This window comes from Tursiops truncatus, chromosome 1, assembly GCF_011762595.2.
Source record: "Tursiops truncatus isolate mTurTru1 chromosome 1, mTurTru1.mat.Y, whole genome shotgun sequence".
Classification (NCBI taxonomy): domain Eukaryota; kingdom Metazoa; phylum Chordata; class Mammalia; order Artiodactyla; family Delphinidae; genus Tursiops; species Tursiops truncatus.
This window is the reverse complement of record NC_047034.1, coordinates 54,559,587-54,571,151: the sequence shown is the minus strand read 5'-3', so window position 1 is coordinate 54,571,151 and position 11,565 is coordinate 54,559,587. Positions and strand designations below refer to the sequence as shown.

General features: G+C 49.8%; 1 protein-coding gene across 1 annotated transcript in view; it reads left to right on the top strand.

Moving 5' to 3' along the window:
- Positions 1 to 941: 941 nt before the first annotated feature.
- The window catches only part of TNN (tenascin N), a 52,833-nt gene continuing 42,209 nt past the window's right edge, over positions 942 to 11,565 (top strand). The window contains exons 1-5 of the mRNA XM_033854910.2: positions 942 to 1,359; positions 2,535 to 2,909; positions 4,039 to 4,302; positions 7,989 to 8,174; positions 9,510 to 9,599. Coding sequence (XP_033710801.1) covers positions 954 to 1,359; positions 2,535 to 2,909; positions 4,039 to 4,302; positions 7,989 to 8,174; positions 9,510 to 9,599 — 1,321 coding nt within the window. The 5' untranslated portion in view covers positions 942 to 953. The remainder of the gene's footprint in view (positions 1,360 to 2,534; positions 2,910 to 4,038; positions 4,303 to 7,988; positions 8,175 to 9,509; positions 9,600 to 11,565) is intronic.

Here is an 11,565-nt window from a genome sequence, read left to right as displayed (position 1 = left end):
CAAGAGTGATTACAACACAAGAATAACCGCCAAGAGATGCACAGAGGGACCAATACATTTTTCTGAATGCTTAGCAGAAGGAGAGCTAGTTTCCAGCCGGGGTGAGGCAGGGGGTGTGAGAGAAGACTTCGTGCAGAAGGTATTTTTATTAGAAATTCTCTTCTTTTGCTGGCTTGTGGGCAGAGGTGGTGAGCAGGACACTGGCCCGGGGACTGAGTACAGGCTCTGCCCTTTCCTACTGTGGTACCCAGGTCAACATGCTCTATCCCTCGAGCCTTTGCCTCCTCATCTGTGTGAGGCAGTATGATGTTATCGTGACCAGAACAGACTCTGGAGCCAGATTTCCTGGGTTCAAATTCTGCCACTCTCGGCCGTGTGCCTGCAGGCAAGTCATTTGAGGTAACTGTGCCTCAGTTTCCCTATCTCTAAAATGGGGGTAACAGTATATTCCATGAAGGGTTGTTGTGACGATTGAATGAACTTATAAATGTAGAACATTAGAATAGTGCCTGGCACACAGCTTGTGCTCTATGTGCAGCTATGATTGTTGGTGTTGTTAGTGTGGGGGTGGTATTAGGGTCAAGTATAGATCAGGGATTAGGGCGAGCAAAGCCTGGTACACAGTATGCCCTGACTACAAGACGTTGTTCTTGTTATTACTGAAGTGCAGGTGAAATACAGAATTAGAAATGAAAAGGAGGGCCTCGAGGGAGTAGGAACAGTGTCAGCAAAGACAGGAGGCAAGAATGAGCAATGTGTGAAGAAGGAACAAAAAATAATCTAGTTCAGGTCCTCCATACAGGAGGCAATCTCTCTTCTGGTTTCTCAGCTTCCTGTGGACTCTTAGAATCCGTTAAAAAGGCCAATTTCCATCAGCTAATCTCCATGGCTTGCTTTTGCATGTTTTTCTGGATGCAGGCCTCCTGGAGCATCTGCTCCCTGTCGCTCCAAGGATGGGTCTCCAGGGGATGTTCTGCTTCCCCCTGGGGCTCCTGTTTGGCTCTGTGCTCTTGGTGGCCTCAGCCCCGTCCGCTCTCGAGTCTTCTGGCTGCAGCGAGAAGGAGCAACAGGTCACCGTCAGCCACACCTACAAGATTGATGTGCCCAAGTCCGCCCTGGTCCAGGTGGAGGCTGACCCCCAGCCCCTCCGTGATGATGGAGCCTCACTCCTGGCCCCAGGGGAGGCTGAGGAACAGAACATCATCTTCAGGCACAACATCCGCCTGCAGACGCCCCAGAAGGACTGCGAGTTAGCAGGCAGCATCCAGGACCTCCTGGCTCGGGTGAAGAAGCTGGAGGAAGAGATGGCGGAGGTGAAGGAGCGGTGTAGTGCCCAGCGCTGCTGCCCGGGAGCTGCTGGTGAGCTCACCACCTGGTATCCATTCAACAAACACTGAATGAGCACCTTCATGTGTTCCGCCAGCCTCATGACCACCCTGCCTCTCACTCTGGGTTTTCCCTAGGGGGTGCCACCATTGGCGCTTAGCTTCCAGGGGTTACCTTCAAGCCTGAGCAGGGAGGGACCAGCAACCCTTTAAGTGAGTCTGGACTCTTGGGTCAGTGCTTCCGGATGAGAACGCTTTTGGGTGCAGTTTTACCTGGGGATCCAGTCTCTATTGTAAGGGAAAGCAACGGGTTAGAGAGGAAAGCTCAATGGCCTTGGAGCTAGACAGGATTGGGTACAAATCCCAGTTCTGCCATTCTTTAGCTGTGTGACTTTGGGCAAATTCCTTAAGTTTCCTCAACTGTCCATTGAGGAGAATTCTATCAGCTAGTCTAGTTCTGAGAACTACGGATGATGTACAGAAGATTCCCAGCCATTAGGCAGAAAATCGTGAACTCTTTTATCAGTAATAAAACACTACAATTTTTTTTTTTTTTGCGGTACGCGGGCCTCTCACTCTCACAGCCATGCTGACTGGCCCGCCCTCCAATTGCCTCTTGCTGTCTGGGGTTAGAGAGGGGAGCCTGGTTAATCCTTCTCCCGTCTGCCACCCCCATAATGAGATTGGGCTATTTGATAGCTTCTGCAGATCCACTTTTCCAGGCTTCACTTTGGGATCATTTCCCAAGGACCCAGCCTTGCTAGGTCCAGCCCCCTCCAACCAAGCTCTCACCCAGCCTGGAGCTCTCCTGCCTGGCCCCGGAGCCCTGTCCCTTAGTGTAAGCTGGCCCGCTGACATCCAGGTTGGAGCATTTAAGGCGGCTTCATAGAAAAGTACTAAACAATTAGCACCATTCACAGGGGAAGGAACCAAGAGAAGTCAAAGGAGCGCTCGGGATGAAAAGGGAAAGGCAAATGTGGTCCCTGTGGCTATTCAGACATAAAATATATCAATAGATCGCGCAGGTCCTCCTCTGGCCTAGGTTGGAAAAGGCAGACTCCCTGTGTTCCCCATAGGCCCTACCCTTCTCCACAGAAAGAGCTGTGCAGGACCCTGAAATCACCAGCCTGCTCTTAGGCGCCCCAGGGAAGGAGATTCCCCGCTCACAAGCCCTCAAGTCCCAGCTGACTGTTTTCCTCTCTCGGGCAGGTCTGAGTCACCACTGCAGCGGCCACGGGACCTTCTCCCCGGACACCTGCAGCTGCCACTGCGAGCAGGGCTGGGAGGGCGCCGCCTGCGAGCGGCCCGCCTGCCCCGGCGCATGCAGCAGCCACGGGCGCTGCGTGGACAGCCGCTGCCTGTGCGAGCAGCCCTACGTGGGGGCCGACTGCGCCTACCCCGCCTGCGCGGAGAACTGCAGCGGGCACGGCGTGTGCGTGCGCGGCGTCTGTCAGTGCCACGAGGACTTCACGTCTGAGGACTGTAGCGAGCGGCGCTGCCCCGGCGACTGCAGCGGCCAAGGCTTCTGCGACGCGGGCGAGTGCTACTGCGAGGAGGGCTTCACAGGCCTCGACTGCGCCCAGGGTGAGAGCAGAGATTGGCCCGGCTTGGCCCGCCTCTCTTCTTAACTTGCCCCGGCGGTCCCCACGGCACCGTTTAACCATTAATTACATTTTGTCCTAAGAAGGGCACCCCCCCCCCACCTTTCGCCTACATCAGAATCCCCTGGAGGGCCTGTTAAAATACAGATTCCTGGACCCCTCCCGCAGGTTCTGGTTCAGCAGGTCTGAGGGACGGCCTGAGAACTTGCATTTCTAACAAGTTCCATGCTGATACTGCTGGTTTGAGGACCATAGTCTTACCTGATGGTGTGTGCCTGTGTTAGGTGTTACTGAATGAAGTCTTATGGCCCCAGGTGTTACTGAATGAAGTCTTATGGCCCCTGCTCGGGCCCTAGCCCTGCTGAGGCTCTCTGCCTGGTTAGGGGAGGGTTCTGGCTCTAGCAGCCAGTAACAAAACTTGAGCTGAAATCCACAAAACACAAGCTTTACTGAGTGGCCAAAGAATGGAGAAATGGTAACTAAGTTCACAGATCAACTTCTCCCACACCTGGCAAGAGAGATTTAATCCTAATGAGTAAAGACAAAGGGAGTAGGAGTGAGGCTAATGGCGGGGAAGCATATGCTTTAGTCTACATGAGAAGGAGCAGTGCTTTTTCGAGGGAGTGGGGAGCCACTCTCTTTTCATCCTTTTTTGGTCCTTAAAGTCCCAGTCATGGCTGCTGGCAGGTGTGTCATTTAATATGCTAATGTAGTAAAATGAGCATAGAGTGAAACTCAGGGTCTGTCAGAGGTCAGATTCACCATCTTGGTCCCAGCTGCTTCCATCTTTTTTGTTTGTTTGTTGGTAGCTTCCTTTCTCATCCCTGGACCATTTAATTTAAAGATTTATGTTAACTCCTGCTAAACGTGGAGGCTGGAGGGTTTTGAACAAAGACTTGGAGCAGCTCTGGCAACATAGGGGGTCAATATTAACTCCTAACCAGATAATAACTTTTGGGGGTCCACACTGGTGCCTTACACAGGCTCTGTATCCTCCACACCCACTGTCATAGTGTTAAGTATAAAGTAGGTGCTCCATGAATACATATTGGCTCTGGATTCCCACCCTTCTTTCCTCACCGTCTGCATGCTTGTTCCTGTTCTGTGTGCAGTGGTTGCCCCCCAGGGTCTGCAGCTGCTCAAAAGCACAGAGGATTCCCTGCTGGTGAGCTGGGAGCCCTCCAGCCAGGTGGACCACTACCTCCTCAGCTACTACCCCCTGGGGAAGGAGCTCTCTGTCAAGCAGATCCAAGTGCCCAAGGAGCAGCACAGCTATGAGATCCTTGGCTTGCTGCCTGGAACCAAGTACATAGTCACCCTGCGCAACGTGAAGAAAGAGATTTCCAGCAGCCCACAGCATCTACTTGCCACCACAGGTGAGGAAGCAGCCAGATGCCCCAGGTTTCCCAGTAGAGGCTCTGTTTTAAGCATTTTCTTCCATTGTCCCCACAAGTACCCTTCTACTACCCCAGGCTAGTGCCCTGATTTGGGGTTTGGAAAACATAGCTGTTGCAATCCTAGGTTCTGAAGAAAAGTATCCATTCTTGTTCCTCTCTCTTTCCTCCATGATTATTGGGTCCTCCAAGCCAGTGATGGAGCCTGCTGGTTTGGGGCTCACAGCATCTTCTCTATCCCTGAGATTAGTGAGGTCTGATTGCCCTGCACCCACATACAAGCAGCCTTGGAGTACACCTGCATCCGCAGGCCCTCACTGAGCCACTGTGACCATTCAGCAAGATCAAGCTGGTATGGATGGGGGTCTGCTGAAGTCACCTGTATCAATTAGATTCATCCCAGCAGAAAAGAGAGGGTACAAACAGGGTAGCTGAAGGAAGTTTAATGAAGAGGTTATTTACAGAGGTATAAGTAGGGTTTAGAGGATGAAACACTCTAGGACTAGCATCAGTGGGGATCCACCCCAGTCTGAAGGGGCAGGGGATGGAAGTTGGTACTGAGACCCAGAAAGGACTTTAGGAGAGGGCTTCCTGATGGTAGAGGGATGCAGGCAGTCTACTGTGTCCAGACCAGGAGGGAGTGAGGAGATCAGTTGCCCTCTTCTGGTGACTCTCAATGGCTGAACATGACCAGAAACCAGAGGTCCAGGGAACCAGGCTAATGCATTTCATAGACGTCATAATCTGGGATACAGAGCAGGAAGGAGGATGGATCTGGAGTGATGGAGTCTCCAGGGCACCACTAAAGGCTATCAAAATGCTTGGAAGGACAAGCATCATTGCTTATTCTTTAGAAATTCTTATTTTCTCATGGAAGTACTTGAGGCAGCCTAGATCTTCAAGGGTTTGGAGAAACCTAGTTGTTTGAGTGATTTGGATTCATTCCTTTTCTCAGCATACTTTATTGAACATTTACTATGTGCCAGGCACTGTCCTAGATGCTAATAAAAATGAGCTGCCTCCATCTTGCCCTAAACTCTTGAGGAAAATCCAGGGACATCCAGGTGGATGGGCCTTTGACATGCAGTGTCTCTGGAGAATCATCAGACTGCCTGTCCTTTTTGGTGGTAAGGGTAGAATAGCGTAGGGATAGCTCAGTGTTGGAAAGAGCCAGGAAGGACTTGGCATGCTTGGGAGGGCAATTTGTGATTGCCTTTGTCAACGCCCTCCAGCCAAAGACCCCTCAGGGCACCCCTGTAGTTGAACAAGTTGGGTTTATTGATGGTTGCAGCATCGGAGCACACACACCATGGGGGACCGTGGGTGCCTCAGTAAGACAGTGTAAGAGGGGACTGGTGTAGAAGTTGGGCTTGTATTAGGTGATTTGGGGGAAGAGTTAAGGAAGCAGGGATTTGCTTTGGATTGCATGCTGTCAGGAGCTGGGGGTAATCCTTTGATTGGTATCTTAGTGAATCTTATGTGGAAAGAGGGCAGACTAGATGGAGGCTAAAGCTGTCATTGGTAAAAAAGGAACAGTCACTCATACCAGTCAGGAGGGAGGATGTTTAGTCACTTTTGTGAGTTGGACAATGTTTCGTTCATGTTTTGCCTGGGTGCAGATGTGATCTTGGAATCGTCTCGTTTGGTCTTAATTTGGCATGGCCACAGAGCACCTTGTCTGTGTTGATGTCCTGTGGAATTGTTTATGTTCAACAGGAGAGCACCAAGGCCCACCTGTGAGAGCCAGGCCAGCTCCCAGCTGTCGGGCTCCTTTTCTCTTTCCCCTTTTTTTTTGCGGTACGTGGGCCTTTCACTGTTGTGGCCTCTCCCACTGCAGAGCACAGGCTCCGGACGCGCAGGCTCGGCAGCCACGGCTCACGGGCCCAGCCGCTCCGCGGCATGTGGGATCCTCCCGGACCGGGGCAGTAACCCGTGTCCCCTGCATCGGCAGGCGGACTCTCAACCACTGCGCCACCCCATTTTTGTCTGTGGCTGCATCTGCATTTAGACAGGACGGTGCTCACAGCCTCTCAATGAAGAGCCGAGACACCTGTTGTGAAAGTCTTAGCAACCCCTCTAGGCTTCTTGCTCTAGGGACTTGTAAAATCCTGTGACTGTGAAGTCGTCTTTCTAATCGGATTCAAGTGAAACCCATTCTGGTTTGCTCCTCCGGGGAGCCTCAGCCGGAGAGACACTTATCCCCATAATCATCTTGAACCTTTTCATTAAGATCCTGCTTTTTCACTTGTGAGCCATGTAGGGCCCCTTCTGTAATCCTTGAGTCACTTTCATTACTCGCCTCTTGACCTGTTCCCTCAAGGAATTCCCAGCTTTGAGGGAAGAACCTGGAGGCGGGCAGGTAGAAGGCAGAGCTTGGGCCGGAGTGCTTCAGGGGAAACGCTCCTTGAGCTTCTTTATCCATAACAGAGGGAATCAGAAACATTCAGAGCCATGGGACCTTGAGAGCGTAGAGTTCACCCCTTGCCTGGTGCACAAATTCTCTGTCCTACGTCCTTGACAAGGGGTCAGTCAGTCTGGTGGGAACACCTTCAGAGCCAAGGCACTGGAGGTGAGGAAGGGGCGAGGCTGAAAGTCTGGGGGCTTGTCTTTCCTGTTACAAACTTCAGGCCAGGTGACATCGGCCTGGGATATGGACATTGGAACTCAAAGTGTTCCCAGAGACCCCAGACCCCTCTTCAACACCACCCAACAGTTCTTCCCACAGAGCCACATCAGCGATACATTCCTTTGTAATAAGCATTATATTTTCATCTTTTTCTGAGTGGAGGGGTGAACATTTAGCCATGACTACTTTACTATGGGAGTTCCCTGGTGGTCTAGTGGTTGGGATTGCAGAGGCCTGGGTTTGATCCCTGGGTTTGGCTCAGCGTGGCCAAAGTACAAATCAAATAAAATAAAACACTGCACTCTCTTAAAAAAAATACTTTACTGTGAATAAATGTGCACAGTAACTCTCTTCCTTCACAGGATGTACCGGTGGGGCAGCTGAGGACACCAGGTACCTGGTGGAGGTACTAAAATTTGGTAGAAGGTGCAGGAAGGATACTCAGAAGGACCAACTTAAAATTCTCCTACTTCATAGCTTTGCCTGTGTTTAATCCTTGTAGGAGAATTTGAGAGAAGGGGAAGGAGCTGTGATTTGGGAGACTGAGGAAAGAGCTGGTTGTATTACCAGTGTTATACTCCGGAAAATTGGAAATACATTTCCCAAACTCTACCTGGAGGGGCCTTGAGCTTCTCATCCTGAGGTTGAGTCTCTGTGGGCAGGGCCTCTGCAGCTAAAGGGTGAGTGTTTAGTTCAGAGCTGTGTGAACCCTGGCCGAGTGGGTTGGCTGGTTGGCCTAGGAGGCAAGGTTCAGGGTTTGGCCACAGCAGCGTGGACAGGGCGGACTGCATGGCATCTGATGGGGTGGGATGGGGGAGAGGCTTCCCGAAGGACAGTCTATCCTCCATGCACAATGTGAAAACCAACCATTATTTGCTACTTTGGTAGTTCTAGGACACCTCCTAAGGACTGTGTCCTGGGGCTGAAGCCTGCTTTCAGTGTGTCAAGAAAGGGAGCTGACCTGGGAGCCAGTGTCTTGTTACAGACCTGCAGGCCCCTGATGTTCACTGCTTTCTCTTGCCCTCCCTGACCCCTGCCCTAGATCTTGCTGTGCTTGGCACTGCCTGGGTGACGGATGAGACTGAGAACTCCCTCCATGTGGAGTGGGAGAACCCCCCGACCAAAGTGGACTACTACAAGCTGCAGTATGGCCCCCTGACAGGGCAAGAGGTGGCCGAGGTCACCGTGCCCAAGAGTAGTGACCCCAAGAGCCGGTATGACATCACAGGTAAGAGCCAACACTGGGGATGTGAGATGTTTGCTAGTGGATGCTGAAGCGGGGACAGTGCGTGCAGAGGGGACCAGCATCTGTAGCACTCAGGTGTGCACAGAGGGTCCTGGGGCCTTGGGAATCACCTGAACCCTGACCCGGGAACTCCCAGAGGTGAGCCCACTCTGGGGGCCCGAGGTCTCTGCTCCAGCATTCCAGCACTGCCTCTGGAAGCTTGGAGCACCTGGGTAACAGATTACACATCCGAAATCTTCTCCCAAGTCAGCTAACCCTCTGGAAGCCCCTGTCTGTGTCTCGGGGTGGCTTTGATGGGACACAGACATTCCTTTTGGAAGAACTGGTGTGTGTGTGTGTGTGTGTGTGTGTGTGTGTGTGTGTGTGTGTGTGTGAGAGAGAGAGAGAGAGAGAGAGAGACATTGGTTGACTGAGGTTGGTTCGTTCAGTGCCATATGTGGAAGGAGCTGAGCTAGGCGGGCCTGGTGTAGGGCGCTCCTATCCCAGGTGACAGAGCTAACTCTGGGAGAGCTGGAAATCAGACGGCTGCAAACAGAACGGGGCCACGTAGGGCTGGGTAATGTTTTGTGACACCTGAAGTTTGTACAATTTTCAGTGTCCTCTTTAAGAAAAGTAATACACAAGCACGAATACCCAATTCAGCACATGGTCTTGGAAGGGGCTGGTGCAGGTGAGGGGCCCTGAGGCTTTTTAGCTCCACGGTGAGTCCTCCTCTGGGGCCTTGTCCTGCCATCTACTCCCTGCATTCTGTCTTGAGAGGTCATCTTGCGGTTCTCAATGTTTTGTGCGGTGGCAAATCGCTGTTTGCCTGCAGTTCACCACCAGAGTCTGAATATTTGTGTCATGAGAAACAGTCATTCAAGTTGCCGCTACAGAGAAACAACAAACAAAGATAAAGAAAAAAGAAAAAGAAAGGGCAAATTAAAGCAAAGAAAATAAAGAGGGAAAAATTAAGCTAATTATTACAATGGGGAGGAAAGAAACTTTTGAGGGAAAAGGATTGTTGGGAGCAGAAAAACATTTGGGCTGTAAATACAATTGGGAAATAAGGTCTCAGTGGTCCAAGAAAGGAGCTGGAACTCCATTAACTTCATCTCATCCGCTCTGGCCCGCGCTTCATGACGGATAAGCTCCGCAGTGATGCCTCGTATTCCACTGGTCCTGCAGCTCTTTAGCTGCCTTAGGTAGATTATAGTCTTGAGGAGAGAAGCTTAGCCCTCTCCACACCCTCACAGGAGAAATCCTGGGGAAGAGCAGTGCTGGGGCTTGAGGGTCTGGAGCCTGTACTCACACCCAGCACTGGCTGCTTGTTTCTAGGTCTGCAGCCCGGGACAGAATATAAGATCACAGTCGTCCCCATGAGGGGAGACCTCAAGGGCAAGCCGATTCTCCTGAATGGCAGGACAGGTAAGAACAACGGGGAGGCACTATGAATGCATCTCATGTTTGTATTCTGATATTTTCTTGGCTGACTCCTCTTTGGATAAAAACTCTGGGATCTGTGTGTAGAGACAGCCTGTCTCTTTGTGTACTGACATCTTTTGGGGGACAGGAGAGGGGAAGCAAACTTCTTCTATTTCAAATATGTTTTGCTATTGAAAATCTCTTCCAGGATCCTGGAGTTAAGGGGAAAGGCCATTTCCAGCTCCTTTCTGCTTATTTTAGTAGCTTCAATCACTGGGTTTTTTTTTAAGGCATTTATTATCTTGGACCTAGGCACACAGCTCCACATTACTTAAGACAGGTGATTTATAAATTTTTTCTTGTCATTCCTGTGGTGTTTTCATGACAAACACACTCAGGGAGTTTGCTTTAAAATGTCAAAAGATATTAAAGACTTTCACATGGGAGTAGCAATAGATTTAGCATCTGCAGATTGAGAAAATATACAATGACAAACATTGCTATAAATCAGTAACATGTGACAGTCAGTTTGTAATTTATTAATCAGAAAAGAATTTGAAATCCTTGTAGTTACATATGCAAGATATCCTATGTAAGTTTTAGTTTTTAGGCAGTGCTTGAGCCTGTATTGAATTGTGAGCCTCCTGCAGTCACCCTGTGCTCCTGCCAAGTCGAGTCGGGAGGTGGTGATCTAGAGCCTACAGCCACCCGCTAGAGGCTAATCCTTGGAGCCGGCAAAGAAGGGATCTTTGAATTTTGAGACTTCCTTGAAAAGTTTCGTAGTTCTTTTCAGTTCAGTCCTGGCAGTAGCTGGTTAGGGTGGTGAGAATAAGGGTGAGATGGTGCAAGAATTGAGTTCACTATTTCAGCTGCCAAATAGGTTGCATATCTGGAGTGTGAAAGAGTTGTAGAGTCGGGCAATTATAAAAGATACTTTAATTTTCAACCATACAGTATAGACTGTGCAGCCTGCATGAATGGTGAACTAGTGAAACACGTTGGTGAATTCGAAAATGGCAAGTCCTTCCTTGCTTCTAGTGCCTTTCTCTTCAGCTGTGAATTAATTGAGAGCCTACCATGCACAAGGCATTATACCACTAAGCACTGCTCATAAATTATCTCATTTAGTTCTCATCATAATCCTGTGTGGTAGGTCCTATTATTATTTCCAAGTCACATATAAGACAACTGAGGCTTGGAGAAATTAAGCTCAAGGTCGCCCAGCCGGGAAATGATAGGGCTGGGATTTGAACCCAGGATGTCCACTTTGGTGGACCCCAAACTAAAATGCCACCTACTTTTACTTCTCTGTCCATTATTTCTGGTTAATTTTCATACTGTTTACTCCCTAACTAAAAAAAAAAAAAAATTCTGTGAGTCCTCATTGTCTTTGGATAACATAGACTTCTTTTATCTTGGCCTCTGTGGGCCCCTCCAACCTGGGCCATTGTTCTCAAAACTTCCCAACAGGAAGCCTTCCTGCAGCTGGACTGTTCTTGGGGCTCCCTAACACAGAAGGCTTATCTCTACCTCGTGGGTTTGGTCGTGTTGTTACCCCTGCCTAGGAAATTCTCCACTGTTATCTCTAGCTATCAATTAATTCAGTTCAACAGACATTAATTGCAGAGTACCATTGGGTCCTAGAGACACAAGCCCTTTAGATACTTCCAAAGATGATGAGCTCTGGTCCCTGCCCTTCAGGGGCTCACAGCAGTAATATCGCTCATCCTTCTGGGTCATCTCCAGCATTAGCTGCTCCACTGAGGCCTTCTCGGACAATTTTAAATGGCAGCCATCTTTGCCTTTGAATTTCTAGAGCATTTAATTACATATGGCCTTGAATTGCTAGTTAACCTTTCAAGCATATTATCCCAACTAGAAGTTGAGCATTCAAGAAATGTTTTTTTATTGTCAATACTATTCTAAAAGCAGGATGGGATATTTTATTGGATTGCAAATAAATTTGTGT